General features: G+C 36.9%; 3 protein-coding genes across 4 annotated transcripts in view; 1 reads left to right on the top strand and 2 right to left on the bottom strand.

Moving 5' to 3' along the window:
• Window positions 1–20,296, bottom strand: part of rad21b (RAD21 cohesin complex component b) — a 634,821-nt gene that overhangs the window by 373,370 nt on the left and 241,155 nt on the right. The window lies entirely within an intron of this gene.
• On the top strand, window positions 2,621–7,459 carry si:ch211-199g17.9 (SYCE1 domain-containing protein). 2 transcript variants are annotated; one of them, XM_007245695.4, is made up of 10 exons: window positions 2,623–2,833; window positions 3,514–3,561; window positions 3,791–3,850; window positions 4,012–4,086; window positions 4,228–4,275; window positions 4,397–4,451; window positions 5,728–5,817; window positions 6,261–6,324; window positions 6,456–6,522; window positions 6,621–7,459. In XM_007245695.4, exons 1-10 carry the CDS (start codon window positions 2,818–2,820, stop codon window positions 6,734–6,736), a joined length of 639 nt encoding a protein of 212 aa, XP_007245757.3. In that variant the 5' UTR covers window positions 2,623–2,817; the 3' UTR covers window positions 6,737–7,459. The 2 variants fall into 2 exon arrangements, with proteins under 2 accessions (XP_022539015.2, XP_007245757.3); XM_022683294.2 differs by lacking the exon at window positions 3,514–3,561 and having other exon boundaries at window positions 2,621–2,833.
• Window positions 6,964–20,275, bottom strand: fam83hb (family with sequence similarity 83 member Hb). Its single transcript, XM_007245694.4, has 6 exons — window positions 19,748–20,275; window positions 12,515–12,984; window positions 12,231–12,395; window positions 12,002–12,126; window positions 9,068–11,918; window positions 6,964–8,471 (listed from the first exon to the last, which is right to left on the bottom strand). The coding sequence occupies exons 2-6, from the start codon at window positions 12,962–12,964 to the stop codon at window positions 8,451–8,453; spliced, it is 3,612 nt and encodes a 1,203-aa protein (XP_007245756.3). The 5' UTR covers window positions 12,965–12,984; window positions 19,748–20,275; the 3' UTR covers window positions 6,964–8,450.

A 20,296-nucleotide genomic window follows, 5' to 3' on the forward strand; every position in this document is an offset into this window, starting at 1 on the left:
TACTTACTCATCCCCAAACTATTCTCTGAAATAAAAGCTGCTTTTAATAGCCATACAAGTCAGTCTTTTCTCTTTTCTTAACTGATCTGGCAGATACTGTGTAGAGATACACTTTTTCCATGTGTTTTGTACTAAGTTTTCTCCAGTGGGTGGAGCTAGAAGACCTTAAAATACCTGTATGTTTACTGGATAAGGTAAAGCTTTTTGTGTCCACCTTTTACCTGAGGAAGGATTTTCTTGCATTGCTGGTGTGGTGTAAAAGGGCAGTGGGCTTTAACTGAAACCAACACCATAAACAGAGAGCGTTACACAGCCCTGCAATGTAAACCCGGGAGAAGTTTATACTGAGAACAAGCCTCAGGGCAATGGCGCTTTACGGCTCAATAAAGAATCTGCAAATGCCAGAGGGTTTACTCTTCTCCCCTGGTGCTGCAGAGGACACCCAGATAGCATTCCAATGTGGTGCCTGTATTGTTTTCAGATTGGTCCTATACATGGATATCAGTGATGGGCCTTATCAGTGTCACTAAAGGGCCCAGGAGAGGTTAAACACTGTAATAATGGGGCCCATTTGGTTCCCAGTAACAACACATGTACAAACCCATTTAGAGATCATGCCCACCTAAAACCAACCCACCTAGCCCACGACCCACCCTTGTGAGAATATTGACTGAGCAGTTTCCCCAGATATAATAAGTCTAATGTAGCTTTTTCATCCATCAGCACTCTATAAACTAGTGTGATCATTTGGGCTTTAAAAAAGAAGACAATGAGTACACAGGTATTTACCATGGTTGGGATGAAGTAAGTCCAAGCTGTAGGTCTTTGATTTATATATTTATTTATTTATTTTTGAGGATAAGACAGAGATAAACATTCTTTTCAAACAATGTGACTATATTAATGAATATTAATTTATATAAAAAAGGTAAATTCTACAAAGGTGAAATCTAAACATGGAGAAATGTAGCTATACATTTAGCTGTAACTATGATGCAGTTAAATGGAGTTAACAGACAGCAGATAAAGAGCCCTGACTCTAAGAACTTTTAAATCCTTGCTTAATTTAATTTGATCCGACTTTCAGCTCAGGTTAAAACATGTTTAGTCTCTTTGCTATGCTTACTTTTATTTCTTTTAAATAGTGTGTTTAATGTTCTTGCTTTTTGATGAATTATTTTATTATATTTAACCTGTTAATGTTTTTATATGTTTCTTTGCTTACACTATGTTTTTTTGTCTTTATATGTACTGTATAATTTTACTTTTACCACCTTTTACAGATGTTTATCAATGTTTAATATAATATGCAATATAAAATACACTAAACAATAAAACAACACAAATAAAATAGTCAGTTGCTATACAATTTCACTAGAATTTGCACATTCAATATACATTAATCAGTGTGGCAGTGATTGAACACTGAACTGAAACTACTAGGGGTAGGGTGTCAGAGTAGGGAGTGTTAGGGCTACATGACCCTTCAAACTGAGATTTTTCAGCGACACACTTAAAACAGAGGGCTATGAGAAAAACTGTCAAGATAGCGTCACAAGCAACCAAAGATACCCACACCTTATAGTATTTTCCTTGTTAAAAATTACAATGACCGCAATATTACCATAGTTTAACTTTAAGTGTAGTTTTAACTTTAATTTTGCATTAATATACAGAAAAAGCAAGCTTTATTATTCTCTGACTACAACTTAACTCTCATTGTTAAATCTCATTGTCATTTTACCACATTGAAAACCTCTGGAATATTATGAAGAGAAAGATGGATGATCACGTGCCATCAAACCAAGCTGAACTGCTTGATTTTTTTTGCACCAGGAGTGGCATAAAGTTAACCAAAAGCAGTGTGTAAGACTGGTGGAGGAGAACATGCCAAGATGCATAAAAACTATGATTAAAATCCTGGTTTATTGCACCAAATATTGATTTCTGTTATCTTAAAACTTTATGAATACTTTATGAATACTTTATAAATGTTTTACATAATTTGCGGTCTGAACGCTCTGCATCTTTTTTGTTATTTCAGCCATTTCTCATTTTCTGCAAATAAATGCTCTAAATGACAATATTTTTATTTGTAATATGGGAGAAATGTTGTCTGAAGTTTATAGAATAAAACAACAATGTTAATTTTCATAAACATATACTATAAATAGCAAAATCTGAGAAACTGATTCAGAAACTAAAGCAGTCTCTTCAATTTTTTTTCCAGAGCTGTATCTGTTTCAGGCGCAAATAGAAGGGTTACACTCAAAACAAGATGTAAGGGTACAAAAGAGAAATGTGATTGGGCCCAAGTCTGCAGCAGAGCCATAGAGAGAGATATTTATATAGATATAATATTATAGATATAATCTTCTCCCTCTACGGCTCTGGTCTGCAGTTAATCGGCTGTGGTGGTTTGACCAATAGTTGCCTAAAGCTGCAGGTACATAGACCAATCGTGGGGGCGAGAAGGCGGGACTTACCTAGTTTAAACCTGTAAAACTCCTGTATATGAAATGTGTGGCGACTGCGAAAATTATACATAACCACAGTCGTTTTATTTAAATTAAAAAATCCCAGAAAATAACGCATTTTCACCCCAAAATAAAAATAACTTATCCAGGAAATAGAGAAAGTCTCGGGTCTGCTCGCCCTCATTTAAAAAAGACTGCATTGCGTGAGCAGTGTTGACCGTTACCGCACATCCGGGTTCATTCCCAAACGAATTAGCTAGTTAATTAGCCAGTTAGCTTTACCCAAACAGAACTTCACTTATACCCCAATTATTCAGTTGTATATAGATACACAACAAAGATGACTATAAAACTGGGTAGGTGTAGGCAAACATTAATTGAGGGTACTTGCAGGGGCTGTTAGCGTTAACTTACACAGTTATTTATCTATTTAGTTAACTAACTTAGCTAGCTAGTTAACCAGGGTGGCTAGCTAACTAAGCTAACCAGTATAGCCAGTTAGCTAAGGTTAGGTAAATTATTAGGGGATGTGTCTTTATAACTTTAGCTATTATGGTGAGCACAGCTCAGGACAATATTATAAAACATATAAGATGAAAAGGGACAGAATTATATTTAGATTTCCTAATAATGCTCCTAATGTGTGGTTGGCTAAATAGCTTAGTTGGTAACTAGTCACAAATTTAGGTTGTTGGTGTTTTAAAAAAAGTCTGTACGGTCGCACCTACTAGAGCTACTGTATAATTTGAGATTTTAGTCACTGTAGCTACTTATTTTAATTTAAAACGTAAAATAAACAGGAAATAAATCATCATGTCCAGTAGTAAAAGAAAATTGGACAGTCAAGATGGTGCATGATTAATGATCAGTAACAGAAAGCATTATTGTTTGTTGTAAGTGCCAAGTGCGAGTTATGTAATTGTGTTTTAGAACAGGGATGGAGTTGGTTCTGCAGTTATGTGAAGTGGCATACCTGACTTTATTCATTATCTAATTTGTCTTTTCATTGTGGTCTAACTGGTTTGCCTGTTCTCAGAGTCGTCCTTCAATATTGAGGATGTCCTTAAATTACCACAGTTCCCTTGTAAGTCATAATTGTATAATTTACTTAATTTCTATTCGGGCTGTACTATTATAACATTCCCCAATATATGCTATATATCTTTATTCCGATTTAGAATGTTTTTTTTTTTTTTTGTTATTGTTCAGTTTTTGACTTTATATATGACATCTATTGTACTTGTTAAGCAGTTACTGTAACTTACATTAAGTAGACAAATGCAGTCCTCTTTGTAACCTGTTTTTTGTTGCAGTCAGTGACAATGAACCAAAAATAGAGGAGTTGCTGAAGAAACTTAAAAAGCTACAACAAGGTCAACATGCTAACAGGCTAATTTTTATTCTCTCTCTATTATGCAAACCATAAAGATGACGTAATTTCCCAGCTTTAATAAGGCAAAATTTTGCTTTGCTTTATTTGTGACATTGCAGATTTATTTTCTGATCTTTTTTGCATATATTATTTCACTGGTAGCCAAACTAGATCTTGAAGAGGATGTAAAGGAGGCCTATTCCCTTAAAAATACTTTGCATGATGAAGAAGATGCATGTAAGTATATTATGTATACTGACACTAAACTCACATACATTATTGGTGAAAAATGTGTTTGTGAGCTATGCAGTGTATCATCCGTGTGTATATTTGGTTTAAAAGTTTCAACAGTTTATATACTATTTTCTGTTTTCACAGTAAGCATTGAGGTCTTAAAGCTTCAGGAAATGTTGAATGAAAAAAATGGTACATATGAACATTTGGAACAGATCTTATTCCATATGATTCTATAAACAGTAAACATCTTCACATTAGCATGAAATGTTAACTTTTATATGCATGTTTTTTCTTTTTCATATGATATTAGAGACATGCAGATCTCTGCAGCTAAAATGTGAAGACCTTGAACAAGAGTCACAAAGGTAAGCAATGGTGGTCATAAAGTACATTATACATACCATACACATTTTTTCAATTTAGCTAAACGCATTGTGTTTATTTATGCTGTAGGGTTGCTTAGAACACCTGACTTTGTTACATTTTTGGTTATGAGAAGCTCAATAGTGAGTTCCTGTGTCTGATTTAGAGGTTTGATGATACTGTATACCTTTACTGTAAACATTTTAATGGCTTCACATGATACTACCAAGTTTGAGGTGTTTCCATGAAATGTGAAGCTGAGGCATGTTCTTTAATTTTAAAAAGTATATTGTCAATTTTAATGTGTCATTTATTGAGAGCTAACCTTGGCTAGAAAAAGTCTGATAAAAATCTGTCTTCACAGATACCCCAGACCCATTTTTTTAAGATTTACATTCAAAATGTATTTACAGAAAAGTATTGTGCGCTGCTATAGAAAAGAAATGTTACATTTACCACAGTTTACCAATTCCATGTTTAAACATTATTTCATTGTCCTTGTCCATGTATTTCTTTTTTTCTTTTTCTTTTGCAAGATATATGCATAACCAGCCACCACATTACTAGTGGTTAACATATAAAATGTATTCAAATAAAAAGTATGCAAGAATGACTGATAATCAGTCAGGGCTAATAAAAGAAGACAATACTTCACAAGTTCAGTAATAATAGAGTGTCATCATTCTGACTGACTTCAAGCCCCTCCACCACTTACACAACATCATAGGCAGCTGGACACACTTGGAAGAGAGCCCAGTTTTGTGTGTGACCTAACAGATGCCCACAATTGGGACCAAAGGGATTAAATTTTGTATCCTATTGATAGGACGTGGCCTTCTTAGCTTCCTAACATAGCTGTTAAATGATTTTGTTCAAACACAGCTTCCAAAATTGACACAGAAGTAATAGAAACAGGAAAGCACAGGAACAATAACTTAGAGAATAATAGGATGGAGATTGACTGACCCCAATTATGAAATGCTAATTACCCCACACAAATGTAAGATTTCTTGACGATCTTAAATGAGTTAAGGTTTCTGTTGTAAACCATGACCCTCACAATATGCAACAACTAGTTATGCCAACAATCTTTTTCTTTTTGATGTATGTGACGTAGGTCACTGTACCTGCTGTGCGTGAATTTCTGTCTTATGACTCAACACCTACTCTGGAACAAGCATAATTTAAGACATCTATATTTATTTCTAACAACTGTTATTAAAGGCCACGCGCAATGCCTGCTGTTTTGTTCCTCATGTTTGAATTTTGTCCATTCAGGCAGTTTGAACTGAAGCAACAAAAAGAGGAGCTTGCAGGGCAGTACGGCTGTCAGATCCAGGAAACCAAGCTGAGACACAGGAAAATTCGGTATTCTTCTATTACGCAGTTCTGCATAGCTTTAAAAATAGAAATTATTTTCCTGGTACAGGAATAACACTATATTTTTAATAACACTATATTTTTTTGCATCCTGTATATGATGTTAAACACTGGTCAGCTCATGCTCATAGTGAGGGGACATAAATCCAACTGTGGGTGCCAGATGGATGGAACATTCCACTTCTGAAGCTCTATGGTCATTTAACAGTTTTGAGTCTGTATCAAGAATAGATCACAGAAGGCATTAGCACCCACAGTGGACAGTGCAGTGGTTATGATAGCAAATGGCGTTGTCTTACTAGAATAGTCTGTGTAAACAAATAATCAGCTTCCACATTTAATAAAGAGGGCCCTACATGCCCCTGTACTGTTGCATAGACATGTTGGGCAATAGTTGTATGTCACTGAGCATATTTAATACTCAATTTTAGGATGAAGTTTGAGAATCACCTGCAGCAACTAATGGGACAGCACAAGAACCTATACACTGTATTTGTAAGTTGCGCAAGAAACAAGGGACTTTAAACCCTAATATATACCTCTGAATTTCTTTGCACTAGATGTAATATACACTATACATGCACCGATATCTATTCTTCCAATCTGTATTATTTTGTATTTCACAGACTCCAGAGAGACTTCCTACTGAGATACAATCTGCTGAATATGCTACACAGCAGTTGTTGAAAGCTGGTAGGTCAATTTATGTAAACTGGTAAAACTGTTTAAAAAATGCCTTCACATTTAAGTTTATAGGTCATGCAAATAAGAGTGTGTGTGTTTTGGTATAGAGCAGCAGATGTTGGAGCAGGTAGCACACCTGCAGGAGCAGCTGAATAAAGCACAGGCCACAGATTCTGTGAAACGGATGCATGATGAATTATTTACAAAGATCCTGCATAGTTAAGAGAGTTTAAAGTCACACCAGGCATTCATCCTCACAAAAAGACTTCTGTACATTCTCAATGAGGTATTTGTAATATTACATTAAAAATTGTTGGTGTTCTCTGTTCAGCCATGGATTTGCTTTGTTTTAACCTTATTTTTACTGTAAGAGTAACAGTATTGTTAATGTTATTATCATTAATTGCAGTTGATCACAAGTAAATCAGAAGTAAAAAGAACAAGGCCAACTACTCAGAATTGTTTTTATTTGTTAATATAATACAAAATTTACTAAAAGTTTGACTGAATTTCTCAAAAATTCAAAAAGATGACAAAGTTCTGTTATGTCAGTAATCAACATTATCAGCAATAAAATTTGATCATACTTCTGTATCAAACATCTAGTATATTACAGCATGCACCTCGTTTGATGCTCTGGGAGTTCTTTGGTCTTTAGTAATACCAGTCTGTCTGGTACCATAATTACAACTTTGCACTGAAAAAGTAGAGCCTAAGCCTGGTCCTGAGAGTATGTACCAACCATCTATTCAAAACTATCTCTTTGTAATGACATGGTTAACTCTGAAATGTCAACTTCAAGTCATACATGCATGGATTTTGCATAAGTATGTCCTACATAAGGACAGTAAAGTCAAAAAAGTGCTACAAATATGAATAATAAATGCATATACTAAAAACAAGTGTGCCAAAATTAAAGATTTAAATTTTCACTCTTTTTTTTTTTATATATTACTTTTTTTCCTACACCATTCATGGCGCATGTTAATATTGAAAAAATAACAATTTTGACTTTCCTGTCCAAGTACTTGTAATGGGCAATGTTGGTTGTGAAAGTGCTAGCTATAAATATCCTCTTGTTTCTTAATTGTTTGTTGATGTTATGGTAGGACATTGCTTCCCACTAGAAGAGGATTAGCTGTACTATACTTAGCTTAATTAAATAAAATGTTTAATTTCAATCTTAATAGCAACCTTTCTAGTTAAAAAACAAACCTCAAAACAACATGCTTTGTCCTGCACATTTTCCTGTTCCTCATTGTGTCACAGTGTCTTAAAAAATTCCACTCGCACCCAGTCTGTTCTACCTCTCTCATACCATCTAAATCTACATTCTAATGTTGGTTTTGTTTCACTTAAACTAAGGTTTTGCTCTAACCAACCCTGATGTCCGTATTCCATTGGCACAGCTAAACCACAGGTGTGGTTCCAATGTGACGTGTCTTGGAAGTGTATAATTTTCAGTTTTTTTACTTCTGTCTGGGCATGTTGGTTCACTTTACCACACTTGAGAATTGTGCAATATTGACGACTTACAAACACTGAGCTCTTAAACATTCACATACTAGTTAAAAAGGAACATCTGAAAGAAACCAGTAAGAAAGAGCTGAGAGATGCCTCTCAAAATGCAAACACTTGTTTGGCATGTTGTGTGTTGGTCTATCCAGCAGGGATACAGTTTGATTTCTATTATAAGGCAGCTTGTGGTTATGCCTTATAAGGGCAGAGTTTGTTGACTCTGGGCTCAGATTGGCACACTCTGAGGAATATTTCTCCCGCTTCAGTGAGACTCCTCATATTTGAGGTTGTGCAGTTTCCAAGGTCTGTTTATGATTTTTTTTTTGTCTTTTTCACATCAGTGACTGGCACTTTTGTGAGGCACTGTTTGTAAGGTCTCTGATCATTTCGCAGACTGTACACCCTTCCGCCATGTTTTGTTATCCAAGGTTATTCCCCATCTGTTGAGAGGTAGAAGGACAGACACATGAGTGGAACATGATCTCATCAACCAACAAGCCTGCTCCCATAAAGAGTGAGTGAGATTTTAAAGCATGCTGGCAACCTTTTAAAGTAAAATTGAATATATTTAATAATATAGCTATTTTTACTACATAAATCTATTTAGCAAATAGCTAACTGATTGAAATAACTGCTTAGATGTCATCTTGCAATTAAATGTATGTTTTTTAAAAAGTCTAAATAATTGAATCTCTAAATAAATAAAAACAGCAACAAAAACATAAACTTTCACCCAAACACCTATTTCTTTTCTACACAATTGCTACATTATTCAAATTGAATTTACATTATAAAACTAATCCTATAAACAAATGTACAAAAAACATATTCTAAATAAATAAAAACAGAAATTCAGCCAAACACCCAACTTCTTTAAATAATTGCTACATTTTTCAAATTGGAATTACATTATGAAACTAATCCTACAGACATCTTATTTCCTTGTCCTAGGGAGGATGTGCTTTTGTTTTATCTTTCCTAAACTACCCTCACTACTCTGGTTCCAGCAGCATTCTTCTCGACTTCGAAACAGTACCTCAAATCGACTGTAGACCTTCTTCTCCTTGCGCATACTCTCTATTCTTTTCAGCAGGCTGTCTCGCTCCTGTGGGTTGACTGGAGTTCGACCGAACCGGTTCCGGCTCTGGTACTTCATTGAGGAGTCGTGTTCGAGGTTTGATACATGACCCCCTTCACTGCTTTCAGCCTCTTCAACCTGCTTGGACAGGTCCTGTCGGTTCTTTTGACTGTTTGCAGAGATTTGCTCAAGGATTACTTTGGTGTCATCCCTGAGGTTGCTACTAAACAGCACAGTAGAGGTCGAGGACTGATATCGAGATTGGTTGGGTTTACTTGTAGATTTGGAATTTTCAGCTGATGTTGACATCAGTTCAGGCCTTGTTCCTTTCTCTTTGGGAGAAAGTTCTTCCACCACCTCTGTAACAGTTTTCATTTGCTTGTCCTCTGCAGTACTTGACACTCCTGCATTCTTTTTTTCTCCTTTGGGCCCAAGGAATCCCTTTAGCCTTTGTGTTTGCTTCTTGAGGAAATCAAGAGGTTTAGTATCTTTGCCATCTGAACCAGCAAGGTTGAGGGATGTGTTAGAGCCATGTCGATTTATACCAAGAGTTTCCTTGGATTCTGTACGTGACATGCCTGATGAACTGAGGCTCCGAGACTTCTTAAGTTCACTCTTTTCCGCATCTGTTGCATCTGTGAGAATGTCGTCACCACAAGAGGTACGACGTGGGTTAACACTTTTGAAGGGTTTTAGTGTATCTTTCTTAAAGAACTTAGGTGAAGGAAATGGCTTCAGTGACTTGGGTTCCTTGGATGCATCTTTTTTTGCTGATTCTGTAGACTCACTGAACACTAAGCTATCCCTCTTTTTATCTACACTGACCTCAGGGGGTTTAGGTTTTGCTGTGACTGGGGGCTTAGCAGTAGGATCTGTTTGCCTGACTGATGTTGAGGTGGCTTCAGTATGGGTTATAGAAACAGTTGGAACTGTGGCTGCTGCACTTGGAGGAGTATCAGATAGGTCTGACTTTTTTGGTGCTGGTTCTTTACTTTTAAGGATAGACTCTGATCCAATTGTTTGGTCCTTTCTCTTTGTAGAAAGTTCTTTGAAGTACTGAAGTCTGCTAGCTGGATCATTCATGGAGGCAGTAGTCACTTTTGTCATGGAATGCTCTGTTTGCAATGTATTGTCTTGGTCCTTAAACACAGGCACTTTCGGTTCCACCTTAACGTCTTTGGTAGTATTGTCTTTGGTCTCTTTGGCAGGCTGATCATCTGATTTAGATGCCACCGCTCCAGGCACCAAGGCTGTACTATCTTTTTGGTCTGTCTTTTTATGCTTATTCCAATCAAAAGGCTCCCTAGAAAGTGACCTTCTCTTTTCTAAAATCTCTGCTACAATGGAAGACGTTTTGATTGTGTTGGACTCCTCTTCCTCTTGTAGCTTTCCCTCAGGCTTATTTAAAGTGGAGCTGTGTTGTTCTAGCTTAGAGGAACTGAAGATGAGGGAGGAACGTAAACGTGAGCTTCTTTGTAGCATGGGGTTGATACGGCTTCGGAACGATTCATGCTTGGTGATACTGATCTCTCTTGGCTCCCTTGTATCTGTCTCCTTTTCATTTTCTGTTCCTGTTGAGCTCAGTGATGTAGCTGAAATAGCTGGTTTAATTTGATAATCAGTTCCTGAATAACCCAACTCTATATTGAAATCTTTTTCTTTGTCCCTGTCTGGCAAAATAGGTTTACCAAAGCGGGGCAAGTAATCACGTTTAGGTTTACTAGTAGTTTCTTGTGTGTTGAAGCGATGACCTGGTGCATCTGGGAGGTACTGGATAGTTCTGCCTTCTGACTGCTGTTGTGGCTCCTCAAAAGCATCAGTTCCCATAGGTTGTGGTAATCCCTCTTCCCCTGCATCTTCATAAGCACTAAGGTAAGAATTGATTCTCCAGCTCCGTAATCCTTGCTTTATATCAGGGTCTTGGGTCTGTCTTCCCTGTTCTGCAGAAGAGACCATCTGTTTATGGTCTGGAGGATGCAGTTGAGTAGGTGAGCTCTGACAGGCATATGATTGGCCTAAAGTGGGCCTTTTTTGGCCGGGTTGTCCATAATGAGCCACAGCTTGATGATGCTTGTTTCCTGGATCATGTTGAAGATCTTCAGAGGATAACACATTTTGGCCTCCTGGTGCTTCAAGTTCAGGGGGATACATAGGGTCAGGGTACATATCAATTTGATGAAGGCCATGGCTCCGGAGTGAGTCATACCGCCCATGCCTGGTTTCCAAACCTGTGCCCTCATTCTGGTAGAAATGTTGCTCTCGCTGGAAGTGTGCCTCCGACTCCTCCAAGTTGTTCATGACCCGCTGTTTCATGTACTGTCGAGAAGAGGAGTAGCTCTCACGGGTGCCTTCAGCATAGCTGTGCCTTTTATAGGCATTCATTTCTAGTTGCCGTGAAGCAAACATTGATCGACCCTGCTCTAAGAAAGATTGTTGCATTCTGAACTGTTGTGAGGCATATTTGCTGACCTGCAGAGCACCACCTCCAGGTTCAATAGTGTGGCGGAATGGATCATCCCTTCTGAAGGGCAGTGCACTGTCAGTGCGATCTCCAAATGAATACGCTGAGAGCTCAGCACTGCGAAGATATCCTCGAGGATTTCTCAGTGATTGAGTTCTTTTTAACCCAAACTGATTGCTTAAATAACTACTGGTGTTGTCACTTTGCATAGGCACTAATGCATTTTCAAGAACAAGGGGCTGTGACTGAGCATAGAGAATACGAAATTCTTCATCAAAAGTGGCCACAAGTTCTCCAAGAAACAGATGGGCTATGCAGCGGTGTATCTTCTCAAAAGACCACATGAAACTGAATAAAGAAATTTCAGAAATTAGAACAGTGACAGTTATTTTACTTTTTAGAGTATGGTAAGTTGTTTAGGATAACCTCACCTGTAGTTCCCACTGAGCACTGCTCTGCAGTCAGCTAAAAGAAAACGGTCCATCACCTGCCCTTTAAATGACTTCCCTGTGCGACAGAAATATGTTATGCCAGCCACTGTCCTCACCCGCATCATCTGTAACACATTTAAGAGTTTGTGTAAGTGTACAGTCCTGATAATCCATGGAATATATTTCAGCGTTTCTGTATTTTTTTATATTACTTAAAGACAAGTCTTACATGAACCATATCCAGGTTTACTTTGCAGCTGGTCACCATGGCAGTAAAGTAATGGGCATTTTGTTCATCCAGCAGAATGTAAACAGGCACATGGCGTGCAGCAGCATCAAGCAGATCAGAAAATATATCAACATCTGTAAACATATCCATTACCACTGCAATGACCTGTGGGACATAGGTAATAACAATGTCAACAAAACCTTGTATCTCCAAATGAATAAATAGATAAAATAAACATTTTTTAAACATTTTTAAAAACTAAAATTGTCTTCAAAAGCACCAACCTGCTGGGCGTTTTTTATGAGCCGTCGGGCCTGCTCCTTAATGCTGGGCATTTCAGGGTCTGAGGGGTTTACCAAAGTTGTAACCTCAGTAGGCCCTACAAAACTGTGTTGCTGCACTGGCCAACCTAGATCCAAACCTGGTGCATCTAAGTCAGAGTGCAGTGGCCAGTATGTATCTGATGATCCTTCCTGGTCTGCTTCATGGTAAGGCAGCTCTGGTACAGACGCAACACTCTGTGGCAACTGCACTGTATTTTTAATGTGCTCAATCTCTGGTCGCGATAAGAAGTCAACCCCATTAGAACTTTGCAGGAAGTTATAGTATCCGTCAAGGTCACTCTCCACCAGAGCATCTATAGCCAGCCTGTAGTCCTCCTTGTAATGTGGTGGCAAATAATTAGGATCCAGAGGGTTGTCTCCCACTGAAGAACACTGGGAACGGTGGGCCATGATGGTTCAGGGAGCACAATCTGAAGAGAACAATAATACTTTATTCATACAAGATGACATACACTAATTCATTTAGTTATTTGTTTTTTAGACATTTCGGTTTCACATCATTGTAACTGTGGCAGGGTTAGCCAATCAGCATTTTTTTTATCTGTAGTCCCTGGGCATGTTGTTACTAACTTACGGCCAGTGTCTATAGCTTATTAACATTACAACAAAACAAGAAAAAATAATACAAATACATACATACAAATACTTATATAGGCTTTCAAACATGTCTTAAGTTTATATTTAAAATATGCTCTTCTGTAATTCAAGTGGTTTTCAACTATATGCTTGTATGATACAACATGGTCGCCTTTGCTAGTTGCTCTTTTCCTCTTGTTGCCCTGCTATTATTATCTATTAAATGTTTATTACTCTGCAGCATCAGATTCAAGTGACGTGATAAAATTGTTACTATTTATACCCAATCTGCCTTACCTACCTATTTTACAATTATGCACGTTTTGATTTACTGGAAGCTAACTTAAGGCGAAACTTCTGGTCCAACGTAAACATTGCCTGTGCCATGTGCCAGTTGATGAACCCTTAACAAGGTCAACACTGCAATATGTTATATGAAGCCCAGTGTTTGCATGTGTTTGTACTGTGAATATCACCATGGAAACATGGTTTCGGGGTTTAGTGTGACTCACTGTGGGTAAGAGGAGAGTCATGAAAGAACAAAGAATTGGGAAATTAGAAGGAAGTGAAGCTGAATCATAAGCTCTATGCTATATTTTAAATGCAGCAGAATTCACAGCAAATACTCTTCTTAGCAATGCTAAAGACAGAATGCACCTTTAATTGAGACAACAAAGAGTGTTGATGCTTACACCAGTAGCAGGTTCTACAGGATCAGGGATGTTTTGTCTGTGTCACATTTGCATCCATACCACAGTGGTATTTCAAGAATCATTAAAACCACATCGGTTTCTACGTTTTCTCCTGCCTGTTTATGTGGAAACTTACATTTATATGAACATAAAAATAGTAATGTCACTTTTATTGTTAAGTTGATTAAGGTTCTTATTTATCTTTATCCATTGTAAATGTATATGTATTTCACCAGCAGTTAAAATATGTCTGAACCTAGTGGCTGAAAATCTCAATAGTCAGTGTAAAATGATGTAGACTCTCCCAGCATGCAGACACACGCCTGGGCATGAGGCATTAATTCTTTCAGGAGTTTCAACAATGCAAGTTCGTTAGGTATGCTAAGGAACAGTGACTGTTGACACTAATGCATTACTAAGCAGCTGAATTAGTCTTTACATACACTTTTACCATTGACTTTTTGGTGTTTCTCAGAAAGCTTTATAAATATGTAAATATGTCCCATAAAAAATATGCATCTCTATTTTTGTCCATTCGTAAGTTCTCAATCATTTTTTCCACCCTGTAGCTGTTTTACCATTCAGTACTAGGAACAGTTTTGTTTTCTCCTATGAAAATCACCATTATGGGCTTTTTTATATTATTTAAAGACACTGAACATGTAAACACCAGTCTTGAAAGGTGCCAACGCGCAATGCTTTGATTGCTTTCTGTTCTTATTCAGTACTTATTGATTTATTTGGTTTTGCTTGTTTTCCAAGATATGTTTTATCTAGATCAAGGAAATCGCCTTCCCCAGACTGCTGGAGTAATCTCATCTGGCTAGATTTAGAGCAATACTTGTTTTCTCTGCTTGGAAATCATATATTCAGTAAAAAAAAAAAGCACCTTTCATGCATCCTGGTAAAAATTAATTTCAGATCTGATATAACTTTTACTGTCAGCTGCTAAATCACTAATGTGACAAAACATTTTACTTTTGTTAATAAAATGTACAACATGTTTTAAAATATAACCCCAAATTAACCCCATTGCTGAATTTTATTATCAACCACAAGTCTTAGCAGCTATGACTGATTTCACAGAAATATTTAAGATTTATTTCCACCTTACTCATTTTCAAGACATGACATGTTGCATTAAGCCAGGCGGACACTGTGCGATTTTTTTAATCGGATGCGTTCTGGAGAGCTCAAACAGCACGTTTGAATCGTTTGTCGTGTATGAACAACGCCTGCGATTCGTCTGCACACACTGTACGGTCCGACTGACCTGCTGCGACGGGGGAGCTTACACTGCACGTCTAAACGCAGCCCGTAGGCGGAGCTTTCTTTGCGTACAAACTCTCGCTTCAACACAACGCCTTGCAAAAGAAAGCGCTTAGCTTTGCTTATTTGTGCCCTGTTGTGCACTGAAAGTCCACGGAAGAGACGTACATGGACTCGCAGGTGGCTGAGGCGACGTGGACTCTACGGGTTGTCCGTTTTACAGAAGGAGAGCGCATAGAAAAATGACTGCGCGTCAGGCTGCGAAAGAAACACCAGCAGCTTAAATAAAATAAAATAATTTTATTTTTTATTCTGTTTATTGTTTATGTAAAAACTGGTTTTGCAACACTGAATATTAAACAAGCAATCGGTTATTCACACTGGATAGGGACCCTCATTTACAGTGCCGCTGAGCATTAACAGTTTAAAAGGGATTAATAATATATATAAAAAATAGGAATAAAAACTGACATTTATTATAGACGAATAAAATATATACGTAAAAAAGGAAAAATAGGACCTTAAAAAAAGATCATAAAAATTGACATAAAAGGGAAAAAAATATATCTTAATGATTTGATTAATAAAAGAAGAAAAATAATTTAAATGAGTAAATAAAAAATATAAAATATAAACTCATTAAAAATTCGTTTTACTACACTTCTCCGACCTTATTTATTAAAACGTTTATTTTAGAAGACAGAGGTTATTATGCGGGCAATGCCGCGCGCAATGCCACGCGCTGCGCTAAGCTGGCTTTGCGTGGCTAATATTCTGGAGCACTGGACGAGATTTTAATTAATAAATTAACATATTTATAATTTTAATAAATTTGCCCTGGCGAAAAGAAACGAATTATAAAATATAGCTTTATATTTCTGTACATGTTTTAAGTTTTATATAATTGACGGGCAGCACCAGAGGCTGACAATGTGCTTTATTTTTCAGATATAATAGCAAAGTGAAATAAAATAAATTTATGTTTGTCAAAGATATTTTCTCTTTTAATTTTTCTTTTCAAAAACTCCAGCTATTGACTGAGAATAAGCATCTGTTGAAATTCTTAAACAGCAGAATACCTGTGTCTGCTATATTAAGCTATAAGTCTGTGTACCGAACATAAATATAAATCCTTATAACTGACAGAAATAAATATGACTAATAATTATTTATAGTTACTGTGCAGATTTTTGGGAAAACAGGTCGTGACGTTAAGAAATCGGCCCGCAAAACAGCTCACACTGTGAGACAAGCGACCAAAATTTCTGGCATGTCAGAAATCCCTGGTCGCGTCCGACTGCTCATTCGCAGCTCCTATGGGCAATTAATCGGACATCGCTTCCCCTCTCACACTGCACGACAAACGACGCACGATCAAGCTAAAATTCGGCCCGATCATGAAATTCAGTCGCATCCGACCAGATCGGGCTTAAAATCGGGCTAAAATCGCACAGTGTCCGCCTGGCTTTATGCTTTACAGCGCTGGGTATTGGGAAACGCTGCGTCAAAGGTTTGTCTAAGCTACTATCCATAAGTAATCATACAGCATCCAGTCATAAATTATCTGTACATAAACATACACTCAATATACACAACTTGCTTCAGTCTGGAATTCAGGAATATGTTTCTCAGCTCTTTCTCAACTATCATTATTTTATTTTTTTTATACGCACACGTTTACAAATTCTAGAAGCTTATTCTACATAGAATGATCTCCACTGTACAAGAAGATGTAACCTTAAATTAATTTCATTGATTGACACTTTTACAACAAAGCAAAGGTCACTAACCCTAAAAGCATCTAAAAACAGTACTGGAGGGTTCTTATCGTTAAGTCACAGTCGTTGTAACATTGTTTTGATCTCAGTGTGGATCACTGACAGCTGTAATGCACTGTTCCTCTTTCCTGGTACAGATTTTCCTTATTTGGCAAATGCCAAAGTCTGTTTTTGACTCTGTTCCTTTCAAATGACTACAAAAACACTCTGTCTTTTAAAGACTGCTGACTCTTTATATGTTACATTAGGAGTCTACAAAAGCTAACATTTAATTACATAATAAGATTACTTTTATTGGAGTAATAGGTTTTATCTAAGGAGACGCTTTGTCTTTAAGATTGTAGTGGAGATTAGCTAATGTACCAGAGCACAGACGCTTGGAAATGCTGGTACTGGGCTGATAAATCACTAAAATATGCCTAGTATGAGAATTGTAACTTTATTTTGGATTATACTGAAAGTATAATAACAAAATTAATTCTGACAGGGTGTAAATTAACACCGGTACTATAAACAGCATGTTTAGTTTTGGGTTTGGTTTACTGTATATGACACTGCTGGAACAATCAGCACTAGAGATCATATGCCTTGCATTATGTGCAACAGAGGCCTTTCATTACCTTAAGATTGAAATAATTTGTTGTAGTTTTAGAGTCCATCCTACCAGACAAATTTAAGATGAATTTTTTTGTAACTGGCTGTAGGTATTAGGGTATGGTGATATATCGTTAGTGATGGTACTTAAGTAAAACCATGTTATGTTTTGCAATACTGTATCAATCAACAAAAACACAGTATCTATTTTTAATTAATAGTTTACATGTAAAGATTGCTGTGGTTTATTTTTTGTTGTGATTTAACCCTGACCATTTAGTAGCATTGTTGTACTCTGTCTCTTAAATCTCACTGTTTTAATTGCTTAATCAAGTTTGATAAATAACAGTGATCAGTAAATAATAATATAATAATAATTTTGACATACCATAATGTCACCTTAATGTCATTTCACAATATATTTTGAAATGGTTATCTTGCCGTAAAAAATAAAGCTTATACCAGTGCAACCCAAGTAGGTGTGATGTATTTATTCCTTGCTATGACTCCATCCAAGAACAATTACCCCATTCCCCCAAAACCCCCACAGCTTGCTTCATTGCTACACTGGGTACTACAATTCATTGGCATTTTATTGCAGTTCCCTGCATATTTAACTTTTATATTTTGTTCTTTAAAAAAAAAAATTAATTTAATGAAGAGAAAGCACCTGAGCAGTCTAATCTCATTTACCTACGATTCCAGACATGACAGCTTTTTATATAGCAACATTTAATAACTGCTTTGTCTAATCTAAGCCAGGCCAGAACTTATTTCTAAACTCACTCCCTGATCTATGCCTCTATTAACTTTGCCCTGGATTTATTTTGTCTTTGCAGAGTTTAAGGCCTTTGCATCATATAAAACGCAAATACATGTTTTAAGAGTTTGCAGTGTTTGTTTTAATACACAACCAACAATGTTAATAAATCATACTATGTCGGTCATTACATATTTAGGACTGCAGTCTCAGCAGTAGGCAAATACTGAGAGAGGTCTGATGGGGATATTAAAACAAAACATTCCACATGTGGTGTGTGGTGTGATTCTTTATTTAAACCTTAACCCCATGTCTTCATTCAGACACTGAGGATTGCTAATCTAATGTCTGCTGTTACTTATGTAATGCATTAAAGGACAGTCAGACAGACTTTGTAGGACTAAACAGGCAAAGTCCCAACAGATAAGATTTCAAGAGTTCTGCATTTACAGAACTTAAAAGCACATTATAGGGTTAGTTTCCTGGACATGGATTAAACCTTCTCATAGACTGTGTAGTCCAAGACTAGGCTTAATTCATGTCAGAGTAACTGCCTGAATATTGTATTACATTACATTATAGTATATATGTCAATTGGATTAGTATATTTAAACACTTTTCTGAAACCTGAACTAAAGCTTTAAAAACACTACACCAGACACGTTCATTATGTATCGATTTATAATACAATAAATATGGCCTCAATCATTTTTGCTGACTTTAAGATTGCCCATTGTGGAATGAGCCGATATTTTCAAAACTAGTTAGATTTTGTTCATTTTCATTTTAAACAAATTGTCATAAAATTACCTGAAAATTAAAATAACATTGTTTATTGCAAGACAATTATAATGATAATGCAAAATAGTACAATCAGTCAATGCTAAGAATGAAAAGTCTATGGTATATTTATAAATGTTTCATGCCGGAATTTAAATGTCTTAATAGTTTTAAGAAATAATAAGTACATTTTGAAAAAAAATAAATAAATAAACCTTTTAAATTGTGCAATTGCATTATGTATAATATATTAAAATGACATTATAAACCTTTTTTTCATATAGTTTATAATCTACATATCATGACATGCCTTAGAAACACTACAATGCGATAGATGTAATTTTATGATGGTTAGTATCTGCTTTACAAACGTTACACACCTTTATAATGCAGGTTATGTGATCTGATTGTCCTTAGTCAAACAAATGATGAACCCTACCTTTAGCTAATCAGAAAAAAACACGCCCTGAAAGTTTTTTTTTCAGGGCTGGTTGATCAGCTTTACCTTTTTCTAGCTCTAGTTGCCTCTAAATGAATGTATTCTCTCTAGACTGGCTGTGTGATAAATGATTTAGCCTCAGTGTTCAGTGGCCTAAATCGTGTTCACATTACTGAAAGACGTAAAGACTGCAATGTCAACCGTTTGTTCGCCTCAGTTTCCAGATGAAAAACTCAAATTTGCGTGTGTGTGAATGGTTCAGGTCCTTTCATGATCTTCTCTTACCTTCCAGTGTTGGAAACAGGCGCTTGAGCAACTTTTTCCAGCCCTCAGACAGGCTCCTTTCCCCGCTCCGCCGGTCGTGTCCTCGCCGTGTTACATTCCTGCTGCTGGGAGAGAGACCCGCCCTGCTGCACTATTTCAGCTCCAAGGCGAGAACCAGCCACGCTAAACCTGTTCGAGCTCGGTCGAAGCTCGCCCGTCCGTTTATGCCCTGTAAAGATAACACACACCCAGAGCTCAGTGCGAGAGGAGCAGCTCTTCCCGTCTTTGAATTTCTGTAACTCCTCCCAACTTTCCCTCAGAGTAAACCTTCACAGCGCCGCTCAACCGTCAGGACTAATACAGCTCTGAGCCAAAAGCCAGAGCAGAAGCCGAGAAGCCCAAAAACCACAAGAGCTGGAAAAAGTAGCTGTTAATTTTTTCCACTGGGCTCACTTCAGGATTTTCCTCCTCTCTCTCTCATCTCCCCAGCTCAGGCTGCTGGTGTAGCTCAGCAGAGTACTCCATATCCCAGGTTGCCCTGCTACAGGGCTTCCTTTGTGTGTGTCTGTG

Source organism: Astyanax mexicanus, chromosome 3 (assembly GCF_023375975.1).
Source record: "Astyanax mexicanus isolate ESR-SI-001 chromosome 3, AstMex3_surface, whole genome shotgun sequence".
Taxonomy (NCBI): Eukaryota; Metazoa; Chordata; class Actinopteri; order Characiformes; family Acestrorhamphidae; genus Astyanax; species Astyanax mexicanus.

Coding starts and splice junctions, on each gene's coding strand:
- si:ch211-199g17.9 (XM_007245695.4), top strand. Junction 3,851..4,011: donor ACTTAAAAAGCTACAACAAG/GTCAACATGCTA, acceptor TTTCACTGGTAG/CCAAACTAGATCTTGAAGAG. Junction 5,818..6,260: donor CTGAGACACAGGAAAATTCG/GTATTCTTCTAT, acceptor ACTCAATTTTAG/GATGAAGTTTGAGAATCACC.
- fam83hb (XM_007245694.4), bottom strand. CDS start 12,964: ATGGCCCACCGTTCCCAGTGTTCTTCAGTGGGAGACAACCCTCTGGAT. Junction 12,396..12,514: donor TCATAAAAAACGCCCAGCAG/GTTGGTGCTTTT, acceptor TATGTCCCACAG/GTCATTGCAGTGGTAATGGA. Junction 11,919..12,001: donor GTGCTCAGTGGGAACTACAG/GTGAGGTTATCC, acceptor TTCTTTATTCAG/TTTCATGTGGTCTTTTGAGA.